The 22,526-nt window shown below is 35.1% G+C and overlaps 4 protein-coding genes across 7 annotated transcripts; 2 read left to right on the forward strand and 2 right to left on the reverse strand.

Moving 5' to 3' along the window:
* Positions 1–1,097: 1,097 nt before the first annotated feature.
* LOC108967268 (homeobox protein 10-like) lies at positions 1,098–12,051 on the reverse strand (the record flags this gene model as incomplete). Its single annotated transcript, XM_018930572.1, has 2 exons — positions 11,151–12,051; positions 1,098–2,492 (listed from the first exon to the last, which is right to left on the reverse strand). A coding segment is annotated over exon 2 (745 nt), but the record flags the coding sequence as incomplete, so codon positions are not given.
* Positions 12,052–13,356: 1,305 nt separating this feature from the next.
* On the forward strand, positions 13,357–15,824 carry LOC108967302. Its single transcript, XM_018930609.1, has 3 exons — positions 13,357–13,991; positions 14,057–14,356; positions 14,404–15,824. The coding sequence occupies exons 1-3, from the start codon at positions 13,771–13,773 to the stop codon at positions 15,356–15,358; spliced, it is 1,476 nt and encodes a 491-aa protein (XP_018786154.1). The 5' UTR covers positions 13,357–13,770; the 3' UTR covers positions 15,359–15,824.
* Positions 15,825–16,183: 359 nt separating this feature from the next.
* LOC108967303 (lamin-B receptor) lies at positions 16,184–19,774 on the reverse strand. Of its 2 annotated transcripts, none has more exons than XM_018930611.1 (3): positions 19,640–19,774; positions 19,109–19,432; positions 16,184–19,055 (listed from the first exon to the last, which is right to left on the reverse strand). In XM_018930611.1, the coding sequence occupies exons 2-3, from the start codon at positions 19,388–19,390 to the stop codon at positions 17,199–17,201; spliced, it is 2,139 nt and encodes a 712-aa protein (XP_018786156.1). In that variant the 5' UTR covers positions 19,391–19,432; positions 19,640–19,774; the 3' UTR covers positions 16,184–17,198. The 2 variants fall into 2 exon arrangements, with proteins under 2 accessions (XP_018786156.1, XP_018786155.1); XM_018930610.1 differs by lacking the exon at positions 19,640–19,774 and adding an exon at positions 19,504–19,625.
* A 356-nt stretch (positions 19,775–20,130) lies between these two features.
* LOC108967304 (transport and Golgi organization protein 11) lies at positions 20,131–22,391 on the forward strand. 3 transcript variants are annotated; one of them, XM_018930614.1, is made up of 3 exons: positions 20,131–20,284; positions 20,396–21,166; positions 21,759–22,391. In XM_018930614.1, the coding sequence occupies exons 2-3, from the start codon at positions 20,612–20,614 to the stop codon at positions 22,029–22,031; spliced, it is 828 nt and encodes a 275-aa protein (XP_018786159.1). In that variant the 5' UTR covers positions 20,131–20,284; positions 20,396–20,611; the 3' UTR covers positions 22,032–22,391. The 3 variants fall into 3 exon arrangements, with proteins under 3 accessions (XP_018786159.1, XP_018786158.1, XP_018786160.1); XM_018930613.1 differs by having other exon boundaries at positions 20,131–20,270; XM_018930615.1 differs by lacking the exons at positions 20,131–20,284; positions 20,396–21,166 and adding an exon at positions 21,535–21,689.
* Positions 22,392–22,526: the final 135 nt, after the last annotated feature.

Here is a 22,526-nt window from a genome sequence, read left to right on the forward strand (position 1 = left end):
GAGCTTTTTGATGTCTCTTTAACCACAATTGGTGTATTTCCGTACTGGGAAACCTTCGACTTCGACAAGCACCGACAATGTGACTTGTGTGCGCAAAGTTTTGAGTTCAGACCATCGATATTCGTTTAATTTTCCAGATGTTAAATTTATCAAAATCTGTGGTTCATGACATTGTGACGGAACACTTGAACATCGACAATCGTTTTTCTTGTGAACAGCTACCTAACCAAGGCCGGTAACACAACGCTTCCGCAGCCAACCTACAGTCCAGATGTGTACTCCCCGGACTTTTTTTGTTTCCTTGCCTGAAAAGGCCGATGAAAGGCAAGCATTTTGAGACGAAAGAAGGCATCCAAGCTGAATGCWCCTCGGCTCTCAARKCTATTCTGGAGAATGCCTTCCGTGACGCCTTCAATGCTTGGAAGTCRCGCTGGCAGCGCTGCATCGAYGCAGAAGGAGCCTATTTTGGAAGTTTTTAAAGAATTGTAACGATTAATTCAATAAATTTTTTTAAATCGACTCAGTCCTATTACTTTCCGGACAAACCCTGTATGCACAAATCCAACTAATATATTGCTCATTGATTAGGTTTTATTTCAAATTGTAATTTAAAGCAAAGTGGTTGCTTTCAAAAATTTTGAAATTGATAGTTTTAGGAAATGACTAAAACTAATGACATGTGTATATAAGTATATGTATGTATTTGTATGTATGGCAATATAGTAATACGGTTTAATTACAAATGTAAATAAGCAACTTCCCACAGCCGATCAACAATTTCAAAACAAGGTTACTAGTAACTGGTCTAAACGCTAATGAGCCATTCATTTCACATAAATATGTACATATGTATTTATATATAAATATGTAGCTGTTTGCATGTATTTCTCTGCATAGACGTGTTGAACATGAAAATGTCAGTCTTTCATGAAAGTTATATGGACCGGGGTATCAAAAACTACATATGAGAATAATAGAGTAGATAGAGAGCTTGAAATTTGATTTTCAATTTGAAATTGCGTTTTGCAATTTTAGATACACACATATGCATTTTAGTGAATTCACAATTATCAGCTTTCAAATAGAATTGGACTTACCTTTACTTCCTTTGAGAATGCTGCTGATGTTTGTGCTGCCGTTACCGTTACCATTGCTATTATTATTATTATTATTGCTGCCATTGCCACCGTTGATATTGCAATTATTATTGTTGTTATGATTGTGATTGCTCTGACTGCTAGTGGCGGACAACTGCTGATGGTGGATGATGGACGCTGATGTTGGCGGCATGGCATTGCCTATTTGTGTTAACGGCGGTGGTGGTAACTGTGTTTGTGGTTGTGGTGATGCAACATCCTCACGGGATGTTTGCATATTTGTCAAGGGCTTTTTGCTTACCACAACACCTGTGTGCGTACTGTGACTGTGATTGTGGTTGTGGCTGTTGTTGTGATTGTTATTGCCGGCGATGTTTCCGTTGGCAACATTTAAATTTGAATTTCCGTTAAATGTGGCTAAACTGGCTGCAACGGTGCCGGTAGTTGCCCCGGTCGCAGAGACTGCAGTTGTTGTTGTTGCAGTTGCTATCATCGGCGACAAGGCATTGCCAACGGCATGCGAGCCTCCATGCGGCGCCGGCGGATGATGATAATGATGGTTCAACGCGGCACCGGTGTTTTGTGTGTCGGTTGTCGGCGTTGCTACTCTTGCGGCACTAACATCAGCGTCGCACTGCTCGCTGCCACCGGAATTTATTGCCACTACTGTTGTTGGTGTTGTTGTGGCTGCTGTTGCCATGTTAGCAATTGCGACTTGTGAATTTTTTGCCGCCAATGTCGGCATTTTTCTACGCGTTTTTGTCGGTTGCAGTTCGTTGTTGTTCTATTGCTGACGTTATTTTAGCTGTTTGTTGTTGCTATTGTTTTGCAATTATTTTATTCTAATATGCTTTAATGAGATTTCTTTCTAATCTGTTTAATTACATTACGTTAACTGTAGTAGAAAATTGCGAACATTTTAAGCGTTTGCTTGTTTTCACAGTTTGACGTTTGCAAGCAGCTTCGTGCGTTTGTTTGCTTCACGATTTCACACGCGATTTTAAATACGAACACTACTATCTTAATTTGCAATTTTCTTATACACCATTTCGAGGCAGAGAATATTCTATTTATGCCGGCAATATCCAACGCTTACATACGGAATTACGTGGATACATACGTACACCTGTTGCAGCAAATTTACTTTAGCAAAATGCACAATTTTTTTGCTATCGTCATAGTTGTATGTATATGCACTAATATATTTTTTAGATTTTTTAAACGAACTTTTTCACTTCACTACCACGATTATCTTTAATATAGGCAAATTGCATAATTGCAAATTTTTGCGTGAAATTTGAATAATTTTCTTAAGACCAGCAATATTTCATGTTACAACTTCTCTTAATATAATTTATTTTGAATAAAAATCGAGTACATTTCGTAGAAAAACATCTGAAAAATGAGTAAAATTACAAATTTTATTATATGTATTCGATAATGTAACTTCATTTAATTTGAACATAAAATAAAAACATAAGAAGACCCAGATCTGATCTGGCCAAGGAACGTTTTTTGGGGATTTAACCCCTTTTGGATCGGTAAGTTTTTTAGACGGTTTCGACAGCTCGCGACGGCTTTGTTTGTCTCATATTATGTCAGGGTATTCATTTTCATTGCGTCAAGCTTTACTTTGGTACAATGCTTGGAAATTGTCCTCTAAAATATATTCTCTAGGAGTATGTTCAATCAGCGCTCGAGAAGTTCGAAGAGAATATTCAGTTTAATATAAAACACAAGCCTAAGAGTGATACAAAGCCTTCAAATACTGTCGAGAGATCGTGAAGACATTTCTCGCTTTGGACGTCCTTCGACCTCGTCAGCTGCTGAAAATATTAAAAAAGTGAAGGATATGGTGCTTGAAATTGTCAGGTAGATGTCAAAAGAGCTCGACAATTCAAATTATTTTGGTGTATATTTTGGGTATGAAAAGCGTTCATGCTCGACTCATCCCGATAAAGCTGAATTTTTTTCAGGTCTCTTTATACATGCTTGATCGTCCACATTCATGGAGAACATGTATAGTTGCCGATGAAACATGGATTTATGCGTTTGATATGCAAACAAGTCAACAATCATCGGAATGGGGGGAAAAAACAATTCAAAAACAGGAAAACTAAGACAAAGCCGCTCAAAACACAAGGTGATGCTCATAGTGTTTTCGCTATTCGTTGTTTAGTGCATCATGAATTCGATCCCGGCAGCAGGTGAATAGAAGATATATTTGCATGAGAACATCCGAATAAAACGGCCGGAATTGAACGATAATAATGCACCAGATTTTTAAAAATTCCGCCTGTGGACTTTGATGACGAATGCCGCATAAACGACTTGTTAAAATTTATATACATACTTACGTTGTAGAGAGACATAAAAAAAATCAAATTATTCGCAAGTTTCAAGTAATTAGATGTCAAGCTTAAAATATTTGCATAATTTCACCGAAACAAGTGAAAGGAAACTTTAACTTTTATAACAGTATGTCTAAGTTAAAATAAGAGACAACTTTAACATAAGCATTTAAAAGTTTTCATGGCAGACGAGAGGCATAAAATAAATATTTAGCTTAAAGTGGTCATTGTCAAAGAAATATTAACCAGTTTTCATTGAAACTAAAATTACTTATTAAAAGTCCAAATTAAAACATTAAAAATATACGAAAAAGTGGCATAATGCAAAAAGGAAAGCTACAAACTTAAGCTAATCGCGGCCAAAGACTGCTAAACTTTTTTAGAGCTGCTACTTAACCTCAACGAACAAAGCTCACCTGAGCGTCGGTTAGGCGGTTAACCGTAAAGACATGGGCAACAGATCTTGCTGCCATCGGAATGGAAAACAAAAGTGATTAATGTGTGAAAGATGCAGTGTAGCAATAAGGAGAAAGAAAAATGGAAGTTCCACAGAGCTAACGACGCTGAAGCTGGAATACAGCACAGTAGGAAATTTGCAGTTAAGAATAATTATTGTTTTAAAATTCTCTAAACCGGAAATTAAGCTTCTCTTAAGTCATTTATTTAGAATAGCAATCAGAATGCAAAGGAAAAACTCGCTATATTTTAGAGTTTTTCTACGCTAAAAGCGAAAACTCACGTCAGGCGGCTGAAATGTGAAAAGCTTATGCCACTGATACTGTAGCAGCCAATTTCGTGCAATTTTAGTTTCATCAATTCGTTTCCGGTAATTTTGATGACATATATAAACCGGTAATTTTGATGTCAAAAATCTACCACGTTCTGAAAGGCCAATTGTCGAAGATATCGATAGAATAGAGAAAATCGACCCGTCCGATCATCTTTCAAACACTATTTCAATTGTCCTGCAGCTAAAAATTACGTAAAACGAAGCCTGCACAATGGACACCACATAAGTTAACAAAAACAAACCTCATGGACCAAATATCCATCAAGGTATTACTACTGAGTCCCGAAAAATCAGTTAATATCTCAAGCGACGAAAAGTGGGTCATTACGACAACGTCAAGCGAGAATGGTGGCGAACGAAGCGCAACGATCTAGCGCCAAACGGAGACCTGTCGGAATTGACGGTCACGTAAGTTTTGCTATGTATTTTGTGGGATGCGCAGAAAATCAGCTACTCTGAACTGTTATCCCACAGCCAAACTCTCAATTCGGGCCTGTAGTATCAGCATTTGGACCCTCTGAAGGTAAATATCGTTCARAAACAGCCAGATTTATCCAATTAGMGAGAAATTGTGCTTCATCAGGTCAACGCTGGGCCATACACGTCGATAGAGACTCACTAGAATCAGAATAGTCGTCGTTCGGAACTTTTTTCAAAAGCGTATATAGTATGTAAATGACACACTGTGCGAGTTAAATATTTAAAACATTGGATTTTAACTTTTTACATTATCGCATTGGAAAGTCGACGGGAAGTAGCAAAGCATGAGTTAGCCTGTGTGTGCCTAAATGTATAAACGTGTGAACTGAAAATTTCGCAAAAACACAACATGTATTGTTGTACAAAAAATTTCATTGGAATTTTGTTTTTTCGAAAAAAAAAAACTTTTTTTAACGCTGAAATTACTTTATTTGAAGTTAAACGCAAGAAAAATCAAATCTTGCCAAGTGATGTGCTGTAAGGAATGACTGAAGCGACAGCCGTACAACACGCTACAATCGACAAGATGAGCTCAAAGCTACGAAGACATCACATAACTGACTGACGTGAGTATTTGTATGCGCAATTGACTAACTGCTAGACTTGCTGACGGACTCTAAGACTAGCGTCTGCCTGACTGCGTGATGGATGGCGTCAGCCGCAAGTTGTTTGTTAGGTAATCGATGGCAACGGTGGTGCCAAGTGCAGTACTGTGCCGGTTTGCGACAACAATATCAACCAAGCCAAACAACATGTTGAGAACTGCAGCCGCCAACGCTAAGCGGAGTAATTGCAGATGCACCGCAAAAAAAATTGTAGTCGCATGACATTGTTGTTGGAATGTGGCAGTGGCATTGTGGCATTTCTACTGTGTTAATAATGTTGTTGTATTATTTTCTGTCGAATACCAACGTCGAGTTTATGATGTTATAGCTAGAAATTATGAACGGTCTATGTTTTCTATGGCGTGCATATTTTTAAACTCTAACGACGAACACGCAAACTGCGGTAATCTGCAGGCGCTGGAGGACTCACCAACATATGAGTATCCATGTATTTACTACTTCATCAAATTTGAGACGGACTGGTCTATTTACGGCTAAGGAAAAATATTTCAGAAGAGTTTTGGGGAGCCTACTTTAGCACAAACCATCCAAAACTTGCCTTTGTTAATTTATTTTAAGGGGTTACATGGGTTTCACGGCTTCAAAAAAAGGTCTCAAGTTGATCCAAGTAATAGTTTTACAGATACAGCCTTGAAAAGCTGCGCGCTCGAGGTAACCTACAGGGTTTGTCCGAAAAGTAATACGACTGATTTTCTTCCGCCGTGCGCGCACCGAACGAGCAGCTGGTCAGTTGTCTCCGAGCACCTGGAAAGTCAGTAAAAACATTTTCGMACGACGTGTTTCTGTGAGTGGTGCAAGAAGAAAAGGCAGCGTTCATTAGAGCTGTGACAGAGACGTTTGATATGATCAAACMGGCTTACGAAGGTGTTGATTTCCCAAAAGACGGAAGAAKGATCAAATCCAAAGTGATAACAATGCTCATTATCTTTTTTTACATCAAAGGCATAGTCCCCCATGAATTTGTTCCTCCTGGATAAACCGTCAACGCCAAATTTTACGAAAAGTCCGAGGAAAGGCAAGTATTTTGAGACGACAGAGGGGATCCAAGCACCATGCACCTCGGCTCTCAAGGCTTGGAAATCGCGCGATGAGCCCATTTTGAAAGTTTTTAAAGAATCTCGAAACTTTGTTTTCAAAGTCTTTTGTTACGATCTCTCGCGAACTATTTGGCCGAGTTTAGAAAATTGCTCCAAATCTTTGTAAAATATGTGTTTAGCATAACAAAAAATTTTAGTAAAATACTTAATTTTTAATGTGAAAAATTTGTTGAAAATAGGCCATTTTTTGCGTTTGTAACCCCTGAAAGAAGCTAACATCGAAAAAGTTAAAGAAACATTCGACTCAATACATTTTGGTTGATGTTTTGAGCATGAACCGTGTCATTGCTAGATTCGGAAGAAAACCCCTGAATCGTATGCGAAAAAAACGTCGGTTTGAGGTCGCAAARGGTGATTTCATGTCAAATTCGGTCAAAAATCAACGTCAAGCGTCATGTTTTCTTTGATTAAAGTGGTGTGATTCGCAATGATTTAGTTTCATAGAGTCAAACAGTCAATATGCAAYACTACTTGGCTATTTAAAGGCGTYTACGTGAAGTAATTCGTCGTAAACGGCCGGATTTATGGGCAAAAAYATCATGCATTTGTAATATTCTAAAGACTAACATACATTATATACTACTATCTATGTACAGGTAATATTTAACATTTTACAGAGATCTTGTGGAATTATCAGACTGTGCAAATGWATGCGTGACAAATTGAAATTTTTGCAGAAATAACTCAAATACAATTATGAGATTAGGGTCATTATAAATTATAAAAGAAATAAGATGCGTATTTATTAAATACGTATGTTCAAAAAAGCTTTACGTATTAGATGTTTGAACGGAATTTCTGATCGCCTGTCTTTTTTGCATTAGCATGCCGTAATGGTCGGATGAGATTTATATTCGTCCGAAGACTATCAACTCGTCAACACTTTAAGGGTAAAATATATATGAAACCATACCTATGTATGTTACACAAAGACGAGGCAATCAAATTTTATGAATGAAATTATTTAGGAGTTAATAGTACAGGTCGAAGTGTGTTATGAAAACAAGTAAGGAAGTACGATGTTCGGGTGCAACCGAACATAGATATATGGGAGGTAAGGGAAGTATTGACACGTTTTAAGCCATTTTAAACACATTATCAGGAAAAGGGTTTCCAGTATTTTCAGTTATATAGTATATCACACATTGACCGATAATGTCGTAAAAAGTCATTATCAACAGTCAGTCAACTATAGATGCTGGAGTCCAAATATTCAGTCCTTAGGAGCTGAGCAGTTTTTTTTGGATTTTTGCGACAAAGCTTTATCCCGTTATAATAGGTTGCCAGAAAAGTGTTGCGGTATTTCTTTCGGTATTTTTATTGAATTTTCAATTGTTCATAAAATTTTTTTTGATGACTCATGCCAGCTCTTGACCAATGCTACTATGCCTGTCTCTTTCGACCAATTCAGCGATTTTATCGCAATTTTTGGCGACAGGCCTTCCGGAGCGTAGCGCATCTTCGACCACCTCTACACCAGAACGAAAACGTTGAAACCATCGTTGTGCGGTGGTAATGGAAACTGTATCGGGTCCATAAACATAATTTTATTGGCGGGTTGAGATTCCTTTTTTCCTTTATCGTAGTAGTACTGTAAAATATGCCGCATTTTCTCTTTATTTTGTTCCATGTTTGCGTCGCTATAACTTACGAACGACTTAAAAGACGCGACAAACTCGTGCTAGCGCGTGAAATGAGCTTTCCAAAAAGGTATAGCATGACCCGATGCGACGAATAAAACTAGAACTACGCGCTCTCAACGCCAACTAGCGAAAATACCGCAAGACTTTTTTCGGTCGATAAGGTCCTAAGATATGTGATTTTACCTTTTTTTTTATTCAATGCCCATGACTTAATTAGTTATTGATTTATCGCGTTTTTTAGTAGTTTTTAACAGTACTGTTATAAGGTGAGCGGGCGGAGTTTTCAACCGGTTTAATACATTTTCACACTATCAGTTGCAAAGGAACATGTGTACCAAGCTTTATGAAGATATCTTAATTTTTACTCAAGTTACAGCTTGTACAGACGGACGGATGGATAGACAGACAATCCTGATCATTTATATATATGTATGTATGTACATAACCACATATGTATCTATCTCGGTCTATCTCGCTTAGCTTTAGGTGATACGTACAACCGTTATGTGAACAAATCCATTATACTCTATAGCAATTTGTTGCAAGGGTATAAAAGCGAATAAAAGTTACGTGAAAAGAGAAGAGTGAGAATTTCGTAGAAATTGTGGTGACCAAGATAAAAGGTATGTAGCCAAAGGCAAGCAGACACAAATGTATGTGTGTAATTGTGTAAGTATATTTGGGATATATGTAGCAGCTATGACGCATAACTTGTGCAATATAACGTATGTTCATGAATTTGAAGATAAAAAGAATTAAAAGCTACAGATGCCGCGACCTGCTGCTTGTAAACAAACAGAGGGAGCTACGCATGAAAAAATTCTTAGAAATCCAATTTTTCACTTAAATCATATGAAATGCAAATGTCAGAGATAGATAAGGATTTTTTGGTTGCATAGATATCGAAAGATGCACATATGTATGTATGTATGTACAAAGACAAGTACATATGTGTTTACGTATATACTTGAACACCCTGAACCCTGAACAGCGTACATTAATTTTGCCAAAATTTTTGTTAAACACCTAGAAGGAATCTTCTGAGATCCTATAAAGTATATACAATGTTGGAAAAAATAATAGAAACAAGTCTTTACAAATAAGGATAAGGAACTAAGAAAATATTTATTTAATTTTATTTTACTTCATTATAAGACAAATGTATTTTTTTAAGAAAAAAATAAGTTTAATTTTTTTCCTTAAAAAAACAATAGAAACAAATTGCTTAAAATTTTTTTAAATTATCTTATTAAAATACATATTTAACTTTTATTTGGTGTGGCGGAAAAGGCTGCAAAAAGTTCTCCCTTACATTTTGGTTTATAACCTCAAACTACAGATCATGACATATTAAAAATGGCCGAAAATTTCATATTAAAAAATAAGTTATGAGAAAAAAATTATCAGAGGTAATGTCAGTAAATTTTATTTATGAAGAAAAATAGACATTGAAAATTGCAGTAGACCAAATTGCATAGAAAATGCATTTACTGTAGCGTGCTGGGAAGCAATTTATGTTATGAGTTAAATGCCATTATATTGTATCATGCATACATATGCACATATGTATGTACGTGCTTTGTATATGGCTACAATATTTAGCATGTGAACTTAAAATTTTACACTTTAGATGCCTACATGAGGATTTCATTTTTGACATGACCGCCTACGTCTCTTCAAGTTTGTTATGTGTCCCTGTCTACACTTTAATTTACTCTATTACTTCCTATATTCCATATGAATAAAAGAATATGAATATTTTTTTTTTTTTTTTTTCTTTTAATTTTCATAATACTTACAAAACATAAATAATTTAAAAAGAAACTTTCAACAAAAATCGAGTTGTGAAAAATCGTATCATTATTCTTATCACCTCAATTTAGAGAGTAGATGCAATCAATAAATCTTTTATAACTTAAACATATAAAACTTTCATTTGTTTTTATACAAATAACAAATTTCTTTTAATTGCCGTTTATGTTATTAATGCATACAATTTATTGGCAGGGATTTAGAATAGCATCGACGTATTCGGGGATAAAATGGATATCACTGGAAAGATGACGTTCTCCAGATCACGAATATATATACAGTTTTAAAGATATTTGCATTTAAAGTAAAAAAATTTACAACTAAAAAATTGATCATTTGTATATTGTGAATAACTTTTGCACTTAAATTATGCACTTTTCACGTTTTAACACTTCACTATAACGTTTCTGTATATTAATTTTTTTAATATTTATTGAATATAAAGCTTTATTTTAATTATTATGTTTTAGATAAATTCACTGCATTTAAGCAAAAACTTTATAGTTAAAAGTTGCATAAAGGAGTTCTACGCGAAAGAGCTCTGAACTTGCCATATACATATGATTATGTTGGATCGACCAGGGTTATTTTTTTTTTTTTTTTTTGAAGCGCGGCGCGGAAATCCGGAGATGCTATTCTAAATTTTAAGCAATTTATTATCTCAAAATGTTCAATTAAAATTCACTTTCATTTGCTACCAACAACTGACATGGACAGGTTTGAATGACGTTTTTTTCTTATATGAATTTACTTTATGTTGCATGTTTATTTATTGACAAACAAGTACACTGGCACCAAAATATACATAATCATATATGGCAGCTAAATATATTCATAGAAATCAAGAAAAATTAATTTAACACCGCTGCACTGAAATTTACACAAGCAGTAATGCTGCTATTGATACAGCTGTCGCAGTAAAGGACGGGAAGCCGCAGCTGGTGAAAGATCATCACTTTCCATTTTCACTCACAACAAATCAAAATCATACGCGATTAAATCACGTTCCACAACAAATCGTCGCCCAGTCGATAAACACGAAAAAACACTACACATTGAAATTATAAACGCAGGAAAGTCACAAAGAAGAAACGTTAAAGTGACATGCACAACAAATGCAAAAAGCCAACATCGATCAATAATAAACAGCAAGCGAAATTACTTGTTAAAAGTTGAGCTGACCACAAGTTATTGATAGTGTGTATTGGTAGCTACGGTTGTGTGATAATGCTGCAGGTGTAGCTAAGTACTTACTGCAATATTTGCAATAGTTTTATCTTTGCGAAAATAAAATTAAAAATAAAACAACACATCGGCAAACACGTTAGACGACGACCGGACTATGTGCACATATGTAAGTATGTATGTATGTATAATCCATATGAAGTTTCACAACATCACTACTAGTGCCTCGGATTACAACTTAACTATAGGCTCAGACGATGGCGTCTACGATGACAACAGTGAAGATCTCACGCGCTACCGAGACTTTAAAACGCACTTGACTTTCTTTTGTACACCTTTTCCGCAAGCGGTTTGTTAGCCGGTTTCCACCACCAACTCCACCTGTTTGCTGCTGTCAATCGTTTGGCAAATAGTGTAAAAAATATGCAGTGCTGTTTGGCCACTTTTTTGCAAACATATACGCATGTATATTTATGTTTTTCAATAGACATTAGACTCAGGAAAGTCTAATTTAAACTATACCCTACAATTCACATTTCAGAAAAAACACAAAATATTTATATGTACATATATACGAGCACATGCATAAATATGTAAATAGCTGTTCAATGAAGCACCGGTTCCAGCAAGAAATGCAAACTAAAAAGCAGCGCACCGAACAACACATCCAACAGGTACGACGAACAAATCGAACTAACATTCGAAACCAGCATTGATGTTGCCGTTCGCCTCAATTCTCTACCAGCAACTCGTTGCTGTTGCAGTCGAACGACTGATAATTTCTTCAGCAAAGGGAAATTGATAGTAAAATATGCGCTACAAAAAGCCTCTAAACATAGGTGGTGAGCTCCTTGAAAGGAGTGTTTCAAAAGTGACCCAAATGCCAGCTAATTTAATACGATTGGTCAATTACTAAGAATTTCAAACTTGACAGTGCCGACTAATAATGAAATAGTAACAACTAATCAAAGAAATTTTACGCTTAAAGATACTTACCAAACTATAAAGGGTCTCAGCGCCGTATTAGTAGCCTAGACAGTATCATTAAAAATCCGGAACTTACCAGGATTAGTAAGTTACGTTGTCTTGGTATTTTATGTTGGAACCCAAGTTCCTTATTTAGTTCTTATTTTTAAAGTTATCACAAAAARCCCTTTCACACAATTAAAAAAACAATTAACTACGATTAGTTGCTACCAATCGTACTAATAGTTAGTTCAACAAAATATATTTTTATGTTATAYGTTCTAATTGGAATTTACAATTTTCATCTCTTAATTCACTTAACATTTTGTGTTTAAATTCTGGAAGCAATTTAAGAGTTTTTATATAAAACAAAATATTTTGCTTGTGACCAAAAATATGTACATATTTGTAAAATATTTTAAATGCGGGCCACCTGTAATGTTACACTTGGCTAACTTGCGTGCACCTGTGTCAGACATTTTCACCCGCGCACAATCATCCCCTTCTCCTATAACATTGCATGTAGAAAATAGCTGCAACGCTTATACAAGCTAACCAATAATTAATTAATCCTTACACGAAATAGTTTATATAAAAAAACTTCTATTTGTATCGCTTTATGTTTAACTACACAAATTTATTCTGCCAACATTCCTTTAATTTTCTTATAAATTTACCATCTATTTCCACATACACACTTATGTTGCTTGGAAGAGACGCTTTAGTAACAAACAAGTGGTTTCAGATAATTAAATTGAATAACCTTTCATATTTGAGGTARTTTTTACAGTATATATTTGTTTTATCACTTCCAGGCACTATTATTTCATTGTATATATAAATAACTCAATTCCGGATTAAGGAATTTTATAAAGACAAAAATCAAAACAAAAACTATTCCGAAAATCGCGTAGCGCATTTTTTCGGAATTTGTTTTCCGAAAACAGAGGCATGCAACCCTGGAAAAGATTGTAGAAGATCAAAAATATTATTATTGATCACAGGGTGTAAAATGTTCAATATTTAAAAGCACACAACAGAAATATACGTATACATATTTGCATATATTACATTTATAATCTATATGGTCTGATATACTTAAAATCACTAACACAACTAATCACAACTAATTTTGAGGTATGATTTTTAATTAATTTAATATATATAAAAATTGTAATTATTATAATATAGTACATATTTTTTTACTTCATACAACCCTGTTCTTGTTATTATCAGAGAACGTATTATACCTTCTCCAATGAATCATCAAGTCCAAAACCGATTTGCTACGACCAATCAGAAAACACCAAGTCAGAAAGTGAAAAAAAATGTGTAAAAAAACTACGAGTACAAAGATTACAAATCACCAGTTCAAATTGAACACGACAGCGATTAGTGAAACACGAAAATTTTTTATAGGTACCATATCGTTGTCATGTAAAGTCCAGGAGAAAAAGTCAAGGCTTGAGAAATGCAGCAGAACCTAACTCTACATAAACGTAAACACAAATTGGATAAAAGTATTTACTAAAGACACGTCAGTCATAAATAATAAGCGAAAGTGTAAACATGAAATAGAGAAAAGGAATTACAATTTAAAGTCGACGAAGCTGTAATGCCTCATTAGAAAATCACATTACTTCGGATAAGACCATACAGAAAAATTTATTTGGTTGAGAACTCGTTGGACCTTTAAGTAAAGCGGACTCAAACGGAATACACTATGGCAGCCACAGCACCAGCCGTTTTTATTACTGTGCCCAAGTACGTGGCTATATCACACACCCCAACCATAACATTGCCAAAGATAAGGCCAGCACCATTGACCACGTCATCGCAAGGAACAATTAATGCCAATGCGGTGGTTGAGGATGGTGCTTCAGCGCCCAGGGGCAAGAAGCGTCGCCTTGACCACCTAACTTGGGAAGAGAAAATTCAAAGAAAGTGAGTCTAGGTTTTATTTTTTAAATTATGATCACTTTTTTAATGTATAAAAAAAATAATTGCAGAAAATTGAAAAATCGTGTAGCCGCACAAACATCACGCGACCGTAAGAAAGCACGTATGGAAGACATGGAACATGAAATTGATGAACTGACACAAAAAACAGAAATTCTGCAAAATAAATGTGAAAGCTTACAAGCCATCAATGAATCACTTCTTGAGAAAAATCGCAAATTGGATATGGAAGTGGAACTTCTGCGTCAAAAACTTAATGAAGTGCAACAACAACAGAAGAAACAACAAGAGCAACTCGCCAGTAATGCAGCCAAATTGAATGCTAAAACTACAGTTGAAACTTGTGCCGGCTGTGAGTCCATACTCAATGGATCTGCAGTATCCATATATACTGACCCTCTGCAGCAGGGATCAACTCAAATGGACTTGCAGTCGACAGAAGAACAACTGAAAAAGAGCAACTCGGTAGCGTCACTGTGGAGGATTATTGCACTTTGCCTACTCTTCAAGATATGCTCCTCGTCGACGAAGAATTCGACGCGAGCAAATTGGAAGAGCTTGCCGAAAGCCTCTTGGCCGATATCGCAGCAGACATGGAAGCTGGTGATGGAGCGTGCAATGAAAATGTTGCCAAAGTTGCAAGCAACGCAGAGCGACTGCTTGGATCAGTGGTGGGGGCCAAAACAGAGTGCTTGGAACCCAGCCAATATACAAACACACAAAGTGTCAGCTTAAATGATACAACATGGACATCATCCAGAAAAAATGATGCAAAACGTTTACAAAATAAATCACCAACAGCGATAGATGATGAATTAAAGACTATGCCAAATAGTAATCCTACAATTGCATCAGCAACAACAACAACGCCTGCAATAACTACAGACAATGAAATATTTAGAATACAACAAGCATCTGATATTCACACAATACCACCGGACACGGTGTATGGTACATACGATGCCAAAACAAATTCTATAACAATTGTAATGGATGATGATGCGGTGCCAGTAAATGAGGCCGTCGAAGAAATATACTGTGATGGTGTAACACCGCAAATGGGTGACGAAATAAAATATCCAACACCCGCAACCACACCCTCACATGTTTTTCTCAATGTTGTCGATGATTCGGACGATGACTTTAATTTCGATCCCATAGAGCGATTCTTGCGACCTAAACGTCCGTTAGCGAAGTCACCTGCGCCGTCATTACATTCAACCGCATCAGATCATGGTTATGAATCGATTATTGGTTCACCAACATCTACAGCGACAGAACAGTTCGACGCGAGTGTTGAAGATTTCGGCTGGCAGGGTAGTTTTAACGATTTGTTTCCCAGTTTGATCTAAGTAGTGCTATACACTACCTACCTGTATGTTATATTCTCAATATTTCTTATGTAGTAAGTTATAGCTATGTAAATATATAAGCCATATCACATATAGTTGCTGAAATAGACAATAGTTGTAGGTGTAACGTTAGGCCTAGTATTTAATTTATATAATAACTTTGCTAATTTAATTGGGTACGTTATTGACCAACTGGGTTGGCAGAGCCGTAAAGTGGTCTGCGCTAAAATAGATTTTACATATACATATTTAAGCTTGAAAATGCTCAAATTACTATGCAGAAGTAAAATTTAAAGTAAATGATATGCTATTTTTTAATATTTTGTAAATTATGTTATTTATCGCTGTTTGTATTTGGAAACTAAATTTAGTGGTTGTTTCGAATCGTTAAGTGCAACTTTAAAATGGATGGAGTCCTTTTGAAATAAAAAAACTTACAAATAAAATATTCAAACACCAAGACAAATGGTTTTTTTTTTGCGAATATGTTTTGAAGCAAACATAATTAAAGGTATTTCCATTCAAAATCGTCTGCATGTTTATAGTTTACAATCAGGCTTGCAAATTAGCATTGAAAAAAAATTATTTTGTAGATCCGAAAATATTAATTAAAAATAATTKTTAATCATAAATACCGGAATTAAAATTGGAATATTTATTATTAAATTAAAAAATAAAAATTTCACCAAAAAATTCATACCGCGATTGGGATCTAAAATTAAATATTTAAGTTTTGAAATTCCAATTTTGGTTTCATTTAATATCAGAATCGAAATCCAATTTTCTCTCAAAAAAATTTTAATATAAATAAATTCGCTGCGCTAGTTGCGGTATTTTATAACTCTGCAGAAGTACTATTTATTTTAAATGCAAGTCCAAATTAAAACAAAATATTTTATATGTTTTGATTGTTACATTATATATTATTACCGCGGATTTGTACGAGTCTGCTAAGACAAAGTAAAACTAATTTAAAATTAAATTTTATAAGAGAAAATCACGAATATTTTATATAAAATACACATGTATGTGTAGAGGGTAATTAGGTCAATGAATATCATATCGTCAACCGAACTATCAAGACAGTATGGTTTAAATAATTCCTACTCACACATTTGTGACCTAAATTACTTATCGTATGTACGTGTGTTATGAATTAATGCGTTTGAAAAATCGAAGTGTACAGCAAGGCGTATTAAGAGCTTTTCGTTCCCATTTTATCAACTATTCACTTAGAGCAGAGAGTTACCAGTTAAATGCCCACAGAAAAGTCAATATATGCAATAGGCTGAAAAATACTTCTTCCGCCTTTCGGTATACACACTCGATTTTCCTGACCGCATAAAATTTATATATTGACATCATTATTATATTGCATTTGAGCTATTGCAAAGGATTACCTTGCTTTTTTGTATATACTTAGTTTTAAAATTATTTTCTGTTGTCGTTGACAATACAAAAATATGAACTCTTTCACATAAAAWTGCTTTTGTTGTGTTGTGTTGTTCACAAAATCATGCAAGTTTGGTTTATATACAAATGCAAAAGTTAAATTATTGACAAAAAATATGATAATAATTACGAACATCATATAAACTAGATTTTTCACGCGTCTTAATTATGYCACATTTTTTAAAGACAGTACTTTCTAATAAGTGCATACATATAATAGTCAGTACAAACAAACTAAACTAAGGGACAAATTAAAATTTTTTTATATTTATAATTTTGTACTAAAATAATTTTTATATAAATGTATTATAAACTAAACTTAGGGTAAATATTTGCCTGTTTGCAATCTCATTGCACCATCTATGCATATATACTTATAGTTAACCGCTCAATAGACTTTCGGCAGTATGTAGTAGCGCGCTTTGTTACAGTAGCGTACCCACGATGAATGATAACGCGACATATTGCGCGCTTGTAGCCGTTGTGTGCGATGCAACAACACTATGCATAGGAGCAATATGCAAATRAGTGGCGGCCAAGCAAAGCGCACAAACAAAGGTATAGCCAACGCACAGAGCGCTACTAATTCGCCCGCATAATTAGGATGACGTAGACGACCCCATAACGGGCCGAGTAAAAGACGTCTTCCCTGATAAGTGTGTATAGTTTCGGTGCCGTCAAAGTAAGGATTTTTGGGGTTTACACGATATTTATATTTGACCGCACTACTTATACGTTTAAGCACTAAACCGGTGATTAGTAATGAAATTGGTATAAAAGCGGCAAAACAACAAGCCAGTGGTGTTGACATTTGCWCATTACGACCAAGTTGTTGCTCAAAGAAGTACCGTGCTACAGATGTCAGCAAGTGTGGCGTAGCGCCATAACGTAGCAATAACAATGCACCGAAACCTTCACTTTGCAGTTCAAATGACGAGGCCAAATGATGCTCGAATATTAAAGCATCCCAAATATATACTAACAGCATACCTGATGTAAGTAGAGCAGCGCTATCATAACGTGTGTTATTGTAATAGTACATAACCACGCTCCACATGCCATCTTCACTAGGCGGATTGTCAGGCAACGTTACTATTTTTATTAAGTAACATTCCACATAGACCAGTGTCATAAGCAAAGTCATACGGTAAAAAACCAATTTGAAATCGATAAAATCTAACCATTTTGGATTTACTTGTCTGCCTAGCGCGTAATCCACCAAAAAGTTGCCGGTTCTTCCATATAGATTTCCGTGTACACGATTTGCGCGTCCTACTACTGCCAAAGAGCGTAAGTAAGCCCAAAATCCCAAAATAAAAGCATTTATAAAACTGTAAACGCAAAATTGTAGTTGATGATATAGCAGGAAATCAATAACACCCTTGTTTATAATTTGGATATAACCAAGGGCCAATGTAATTATTATCGCTATAGGCAATCCATTAAACGTATATTCAAGTCGATAATATGGACTGGTGCGTTCAGTGGGCAAGTACACGTATCTTCCACATAGCAGTATCGATAATATGATTACCCCCACATTGAATATAAGAAATGCAATTACAGCTTCACCGTAGAAAATCGAATTCCAAATATCGTCCATTTTTACCGAGTAGATATCTGTATAGGGCATTCTCAACTCACAAATATTTTTCTGGCAACACCATTGCAAATAATACACTAAACATGGCCCAACTGTCAATAAAAGAGTTGCTCCTATCCAACCACCAAATTCTSTTGGTATCTCTAACTGACGACAGTTTTTCCCAATTGCTGAAGTAGAGTAKGAATGCGGGCTGGTAACATTGAAACTTTTGTATTCCTCGATTTCTTCTTCTTCCTCTTCATCATCTTCACCAGTGCGTCCATTTGTTTCATTATCAGAAAACTCTGCCTTAGAAGAAGCGCCATCATCGAAGATAGAACGTGATACAGATCGGCTATATCGACTTTCAAGTTCAGTGTTTGTTGTTGGCGTATGCGTACCTTCACGCTTATCTCCATCAATGGCYTTTGATACAGATCGACGTATGTAATCCGATAATTTTTGGAATTCAGTATCCAAAGCAGATGTTGTTGAACGTATTTCAATAGTTTTTTGAGTGCTACTACTGCTATAGGTGCTGTGTATAGAAGATGTAGACTTTGCTGCAAAGCGCGGTGAGCTTCTACCGCCWGTATTCAGATTCGAACCAACTATACTTGGTATACGTGTTTTGGATGTTGTTGTTTTAGGTGACGGCGTCTAATTACATAACAAATAATTTTATTTTTTACAAACTTTTTTTTTTAACTTACCTCTTTCAACTCCTTAATGGGGGAAGGATTTGCTTCTGGAGAGGATCTTATCAAAATTGTTGTTGTGGATGGTGCTGACGACACAATTGATGTTCGTGGACGTGAAGAGCGGCGTGTGCGCCCAGGCGATGCACGTCTTGCCGGTGAGACATTTGTTTTAGTCGTGCTGCGCTTGGTAGGCACATTTACATGTGTACTTGTTGTGCTCGGTTTTTCAGTTGCTGCTAACGTTACCGAAACGTCTTTGCGTTTTGGGCGCCCTCGAGTACGCCGTCCTTCCATTTTTCATAAATTTATACTTCGCAATCACTGTATTTTTTTTTTTCTAAAAATAATATACGAAACAAAAATTATCCAAATTATCAAGTTGAATTGGAATTTATCTGATTGTCTACCACAATTTTCTTTCGCGCGCAACACAAAATCGACGGCGACGTTACTGTACATTTATTTTTATGATTGTAGTATTGTGGCCCTGCCGAGGTATTTTTATTCGCTAAACAGTGGTCGAAAACTAAAATATATATTTACCTAACAGTAAATTCGTTAAACACACAGTTAAGAAATAAGGYCAATATGCATTAAGAATTTAACAAATAATTTGAATTTAAAATTATTTTGCCACAAAAATGATGCCGCTTAGACTTTTGTAATAAATGAATATATGTAAGCGTCGAAAAGGAAGAGTATATAAAAGGAAAAGAGAAAATGCATCTTCAGGGGGGTTAGTGGTGGAAAGAAACATTTGTGTGTGAATGAAACAAACAAAAAAGGCAGCTGAAAAGTTCTAGGATTACTAGTGTTGAATAACAGCAAAATTAATGTACTTTTTAACAAAGATCATCTAATTTTGTTAAATGGGTGGAAATATGTAGTTACAATAAATTTTTGCTATTAATTTTACATAATTTTATGTAATCATACATTAACTCACTAATAAAATACTTATTATTAACAGTTTAGTTCTAATAAATCAAATTATTAAAAAAGTATATAATATTTTTTAGTCCTGGCAACTTGTTAGTGCTGTCAGATAATTGCATTTCGTAAGTTGAGAAAATATACACGCAATTGCAATAAAGAACAAAAACAGGAGTAGAGGAAAATTTGGAAAATTATTGAATCGTTTTCCTAATATTTTTTGTTCCAACAGAATCGGAAAGTAAGCAAGAAAAAGTAAAATTCAATACATWAAAATATTATTTGTTGCAGTAGTTAATCTAAAAATTTTCCGTTTCTTCCGTCAAACCAAAAATTTTCTTTGTTTTTACAAACATTCCACTTAAGTTTACTTCCTGTCTGCCGTCTGTGCTGCTGTAAAATTTGCTAACACCGCTGCAGAAAACAATATCCAACATAGTCATAAATTGTGTACAGTGTCGACGACCCATATTGTGACATAATCTTGGGGGGGAAAAAACACCAACACAACTTTGAGTGTCARGCAGAAACTTTACCAAAGGAAAACCTGCCAAGAAAAGAAACGTTTACTCATTATTGAGAATGGCTACACCACAATCGCCAACCCGCATGTTCAATGGTTTGGATGAAGATATTTATAAAGAAGCTAAATTTGCACATGAAATAAATGACAAAATGCGTGTTCCGAAGCGCATTAAAGCAACAGGAGAATTCTCTGACGAAGATTTACTCTTATCAAATCAAAATGGTTTAATTAATTCATGGAATTATCACGATAAAATTGACATGAACGTACCAGATCGTATAGTGGTATTAGGTCATAATCAACATCTCGAGACACGCTCTGCACCACGAGAAATACAACTGGAAAACTCAATTCTACCAAAAAATCCAACGGAGAGCATGATGCGTGTACAGACACCACCTCGTGTTATTACATTGAATGAACACCATTTTCCGTCTGCTTCTGAGGAGTGTTCACCACATCGATATGACGACGGAGCCGACTATGAAGATGGCGATTACGATGACGACGATGATACACGTCCTCCTCCTTATGTACGCGCTAATGGTATAGGCCATGCGCAAGTCGGATTTCATCCCACTGAYTCTAATTCTGTGGAATCTGACTCACAAGTAAGTTTGCTTAAAAAATAAGCATTATTTGTAATGTAATATGGGTAAATCAACAACCGTTTCACAAACGCTTTATATAGTATAAATATATAATTATATTTGAAGTGTGATATCATTTTAATACTGGTWTAATCTCCGAACAAATTTTTCATATCGGACCACCAAGCAAATAGTTCTCACATAAACAGACTGATTATGTTTTGATGATCAAGTTTTAGTTTGGAAACTTTTTATTTGTGAAGGGTATTCGAGTTTCAGTGCAACAAAAGATAACGTTACTTCTTCTTTTAAAAAACATAATTCTCTTAATAATATTTTCACGGAAAAAAACTTGTTAAGAATATTCACACTCAAAACTGTCTAACACAAAATTTCAATCAAATTCATTGTGAAAATTAAACACAATCCCAGCTTTTCAATTTATTTTGCTAAGAAGAAATTTKTCTACATATTTGCCATACTGTAAACTAAAATTTGTAAAATGCTAAATGCTTTGAAAACAATCCCTTTAAAAGATTTGCTGGTGCTTTAAGCAAAATTTAGTTTGGTTCATTTAATATATATGTATAATTTTTTGGTTATTATGTTTCAGTTGACCACGGGTGGTGCCAGCAAGCGTTCGCAACAATTAGTATACAATAACCACGATGCATCAATTGTCAGCCATCGCGAAGGTACACCAATGGGAGAGCTTACACCACATGAAGAGATCCTCTATTTGCGTCGGCAATTAGCCAAACTTAATCGTCGCGTATTGAACATTGAAATCAGTAATGAACAGCGCCTGCAACGCGAAAAAATCGTCTATTGTTTAGGCTTAGCGTATTTCGTTTTGAAGGCTGTCTTCTGGCTAAATCGTAATTGAATTTTATATTACATAAATAGTCGCATGCATACAAGGAGCATTAGTAAGCGCARAAAGAAACGACGTATCTTAATGGAATTTTGTTATTCGCCAAAAATGTTTGGGGTTCGAGAATTACGAAAAAAATGTTATTGGTTGGGGGCGGTATTGTAAGTAGCGCTACTGCTAATACCTATATTATAACAATGTTTTCTTTTTATTTCGTCTTTATTTTCGTATTTGTAGCAATCGAGAAAGTGTGTATTTGAATTTAAACTGATAAACCCACGAACATTTGATGTTTTAGCATAAATTATTTCAATATTAATATTGTTAATATGCGCTTATATCGAAGTAAAATAAAAATATTTAAATGCAAAGAGAAGAAAATAATATATATGATACATGTCTTTGCTGAATTAAATATTTTAGTTATTTCGATATTTGTCCATGATATCAAAACATTTACATAAAATATCGTTAATATCAAATAAGAATAGTAAAAAAAAATATTTA

This window comes from Bactrocera latifrons, unplaced genomic scaffold, assembly GCF_001853355.1.
Source record: "Bactrocera latifrons isolate USDA-ARS-PBARC rearing strain unplaced genomic scaffold, ASM185335v1 scaffold_182, whole genome shotgun sequence".
NCBI lineage: Eukaryota > Metazoa > Arthropoda > Insecta > Diptera > Tephritidae > Bactrocera > Bactrocera latifrons.

Excerpts from the sequence above, each read along its gene's own strand:
- LOC108967302 (XM_018930609.1), top strand. The coding sequence starts at position 13,771 with ATGGCAGCCACAGCACCAGCCGTTTTTATTACTGTGCCCAAGTACGTG. Across the intron at positions 13,992-14,056 it reads GAAGAGAAAATTCAAAGAAA|AAAATTGAAAAATCGTGTAG; the intron begins GTGAGTCTAGGT and ends AAATAATTGCAG. Across the intron at positions 14,357-14,403 it reads ACAGTTGAAACTTGTGCCGG|CTCTGCAGCAGGGATCAACT; the intron begins CTGTGAGTCCAT and ends TATATACTGACC.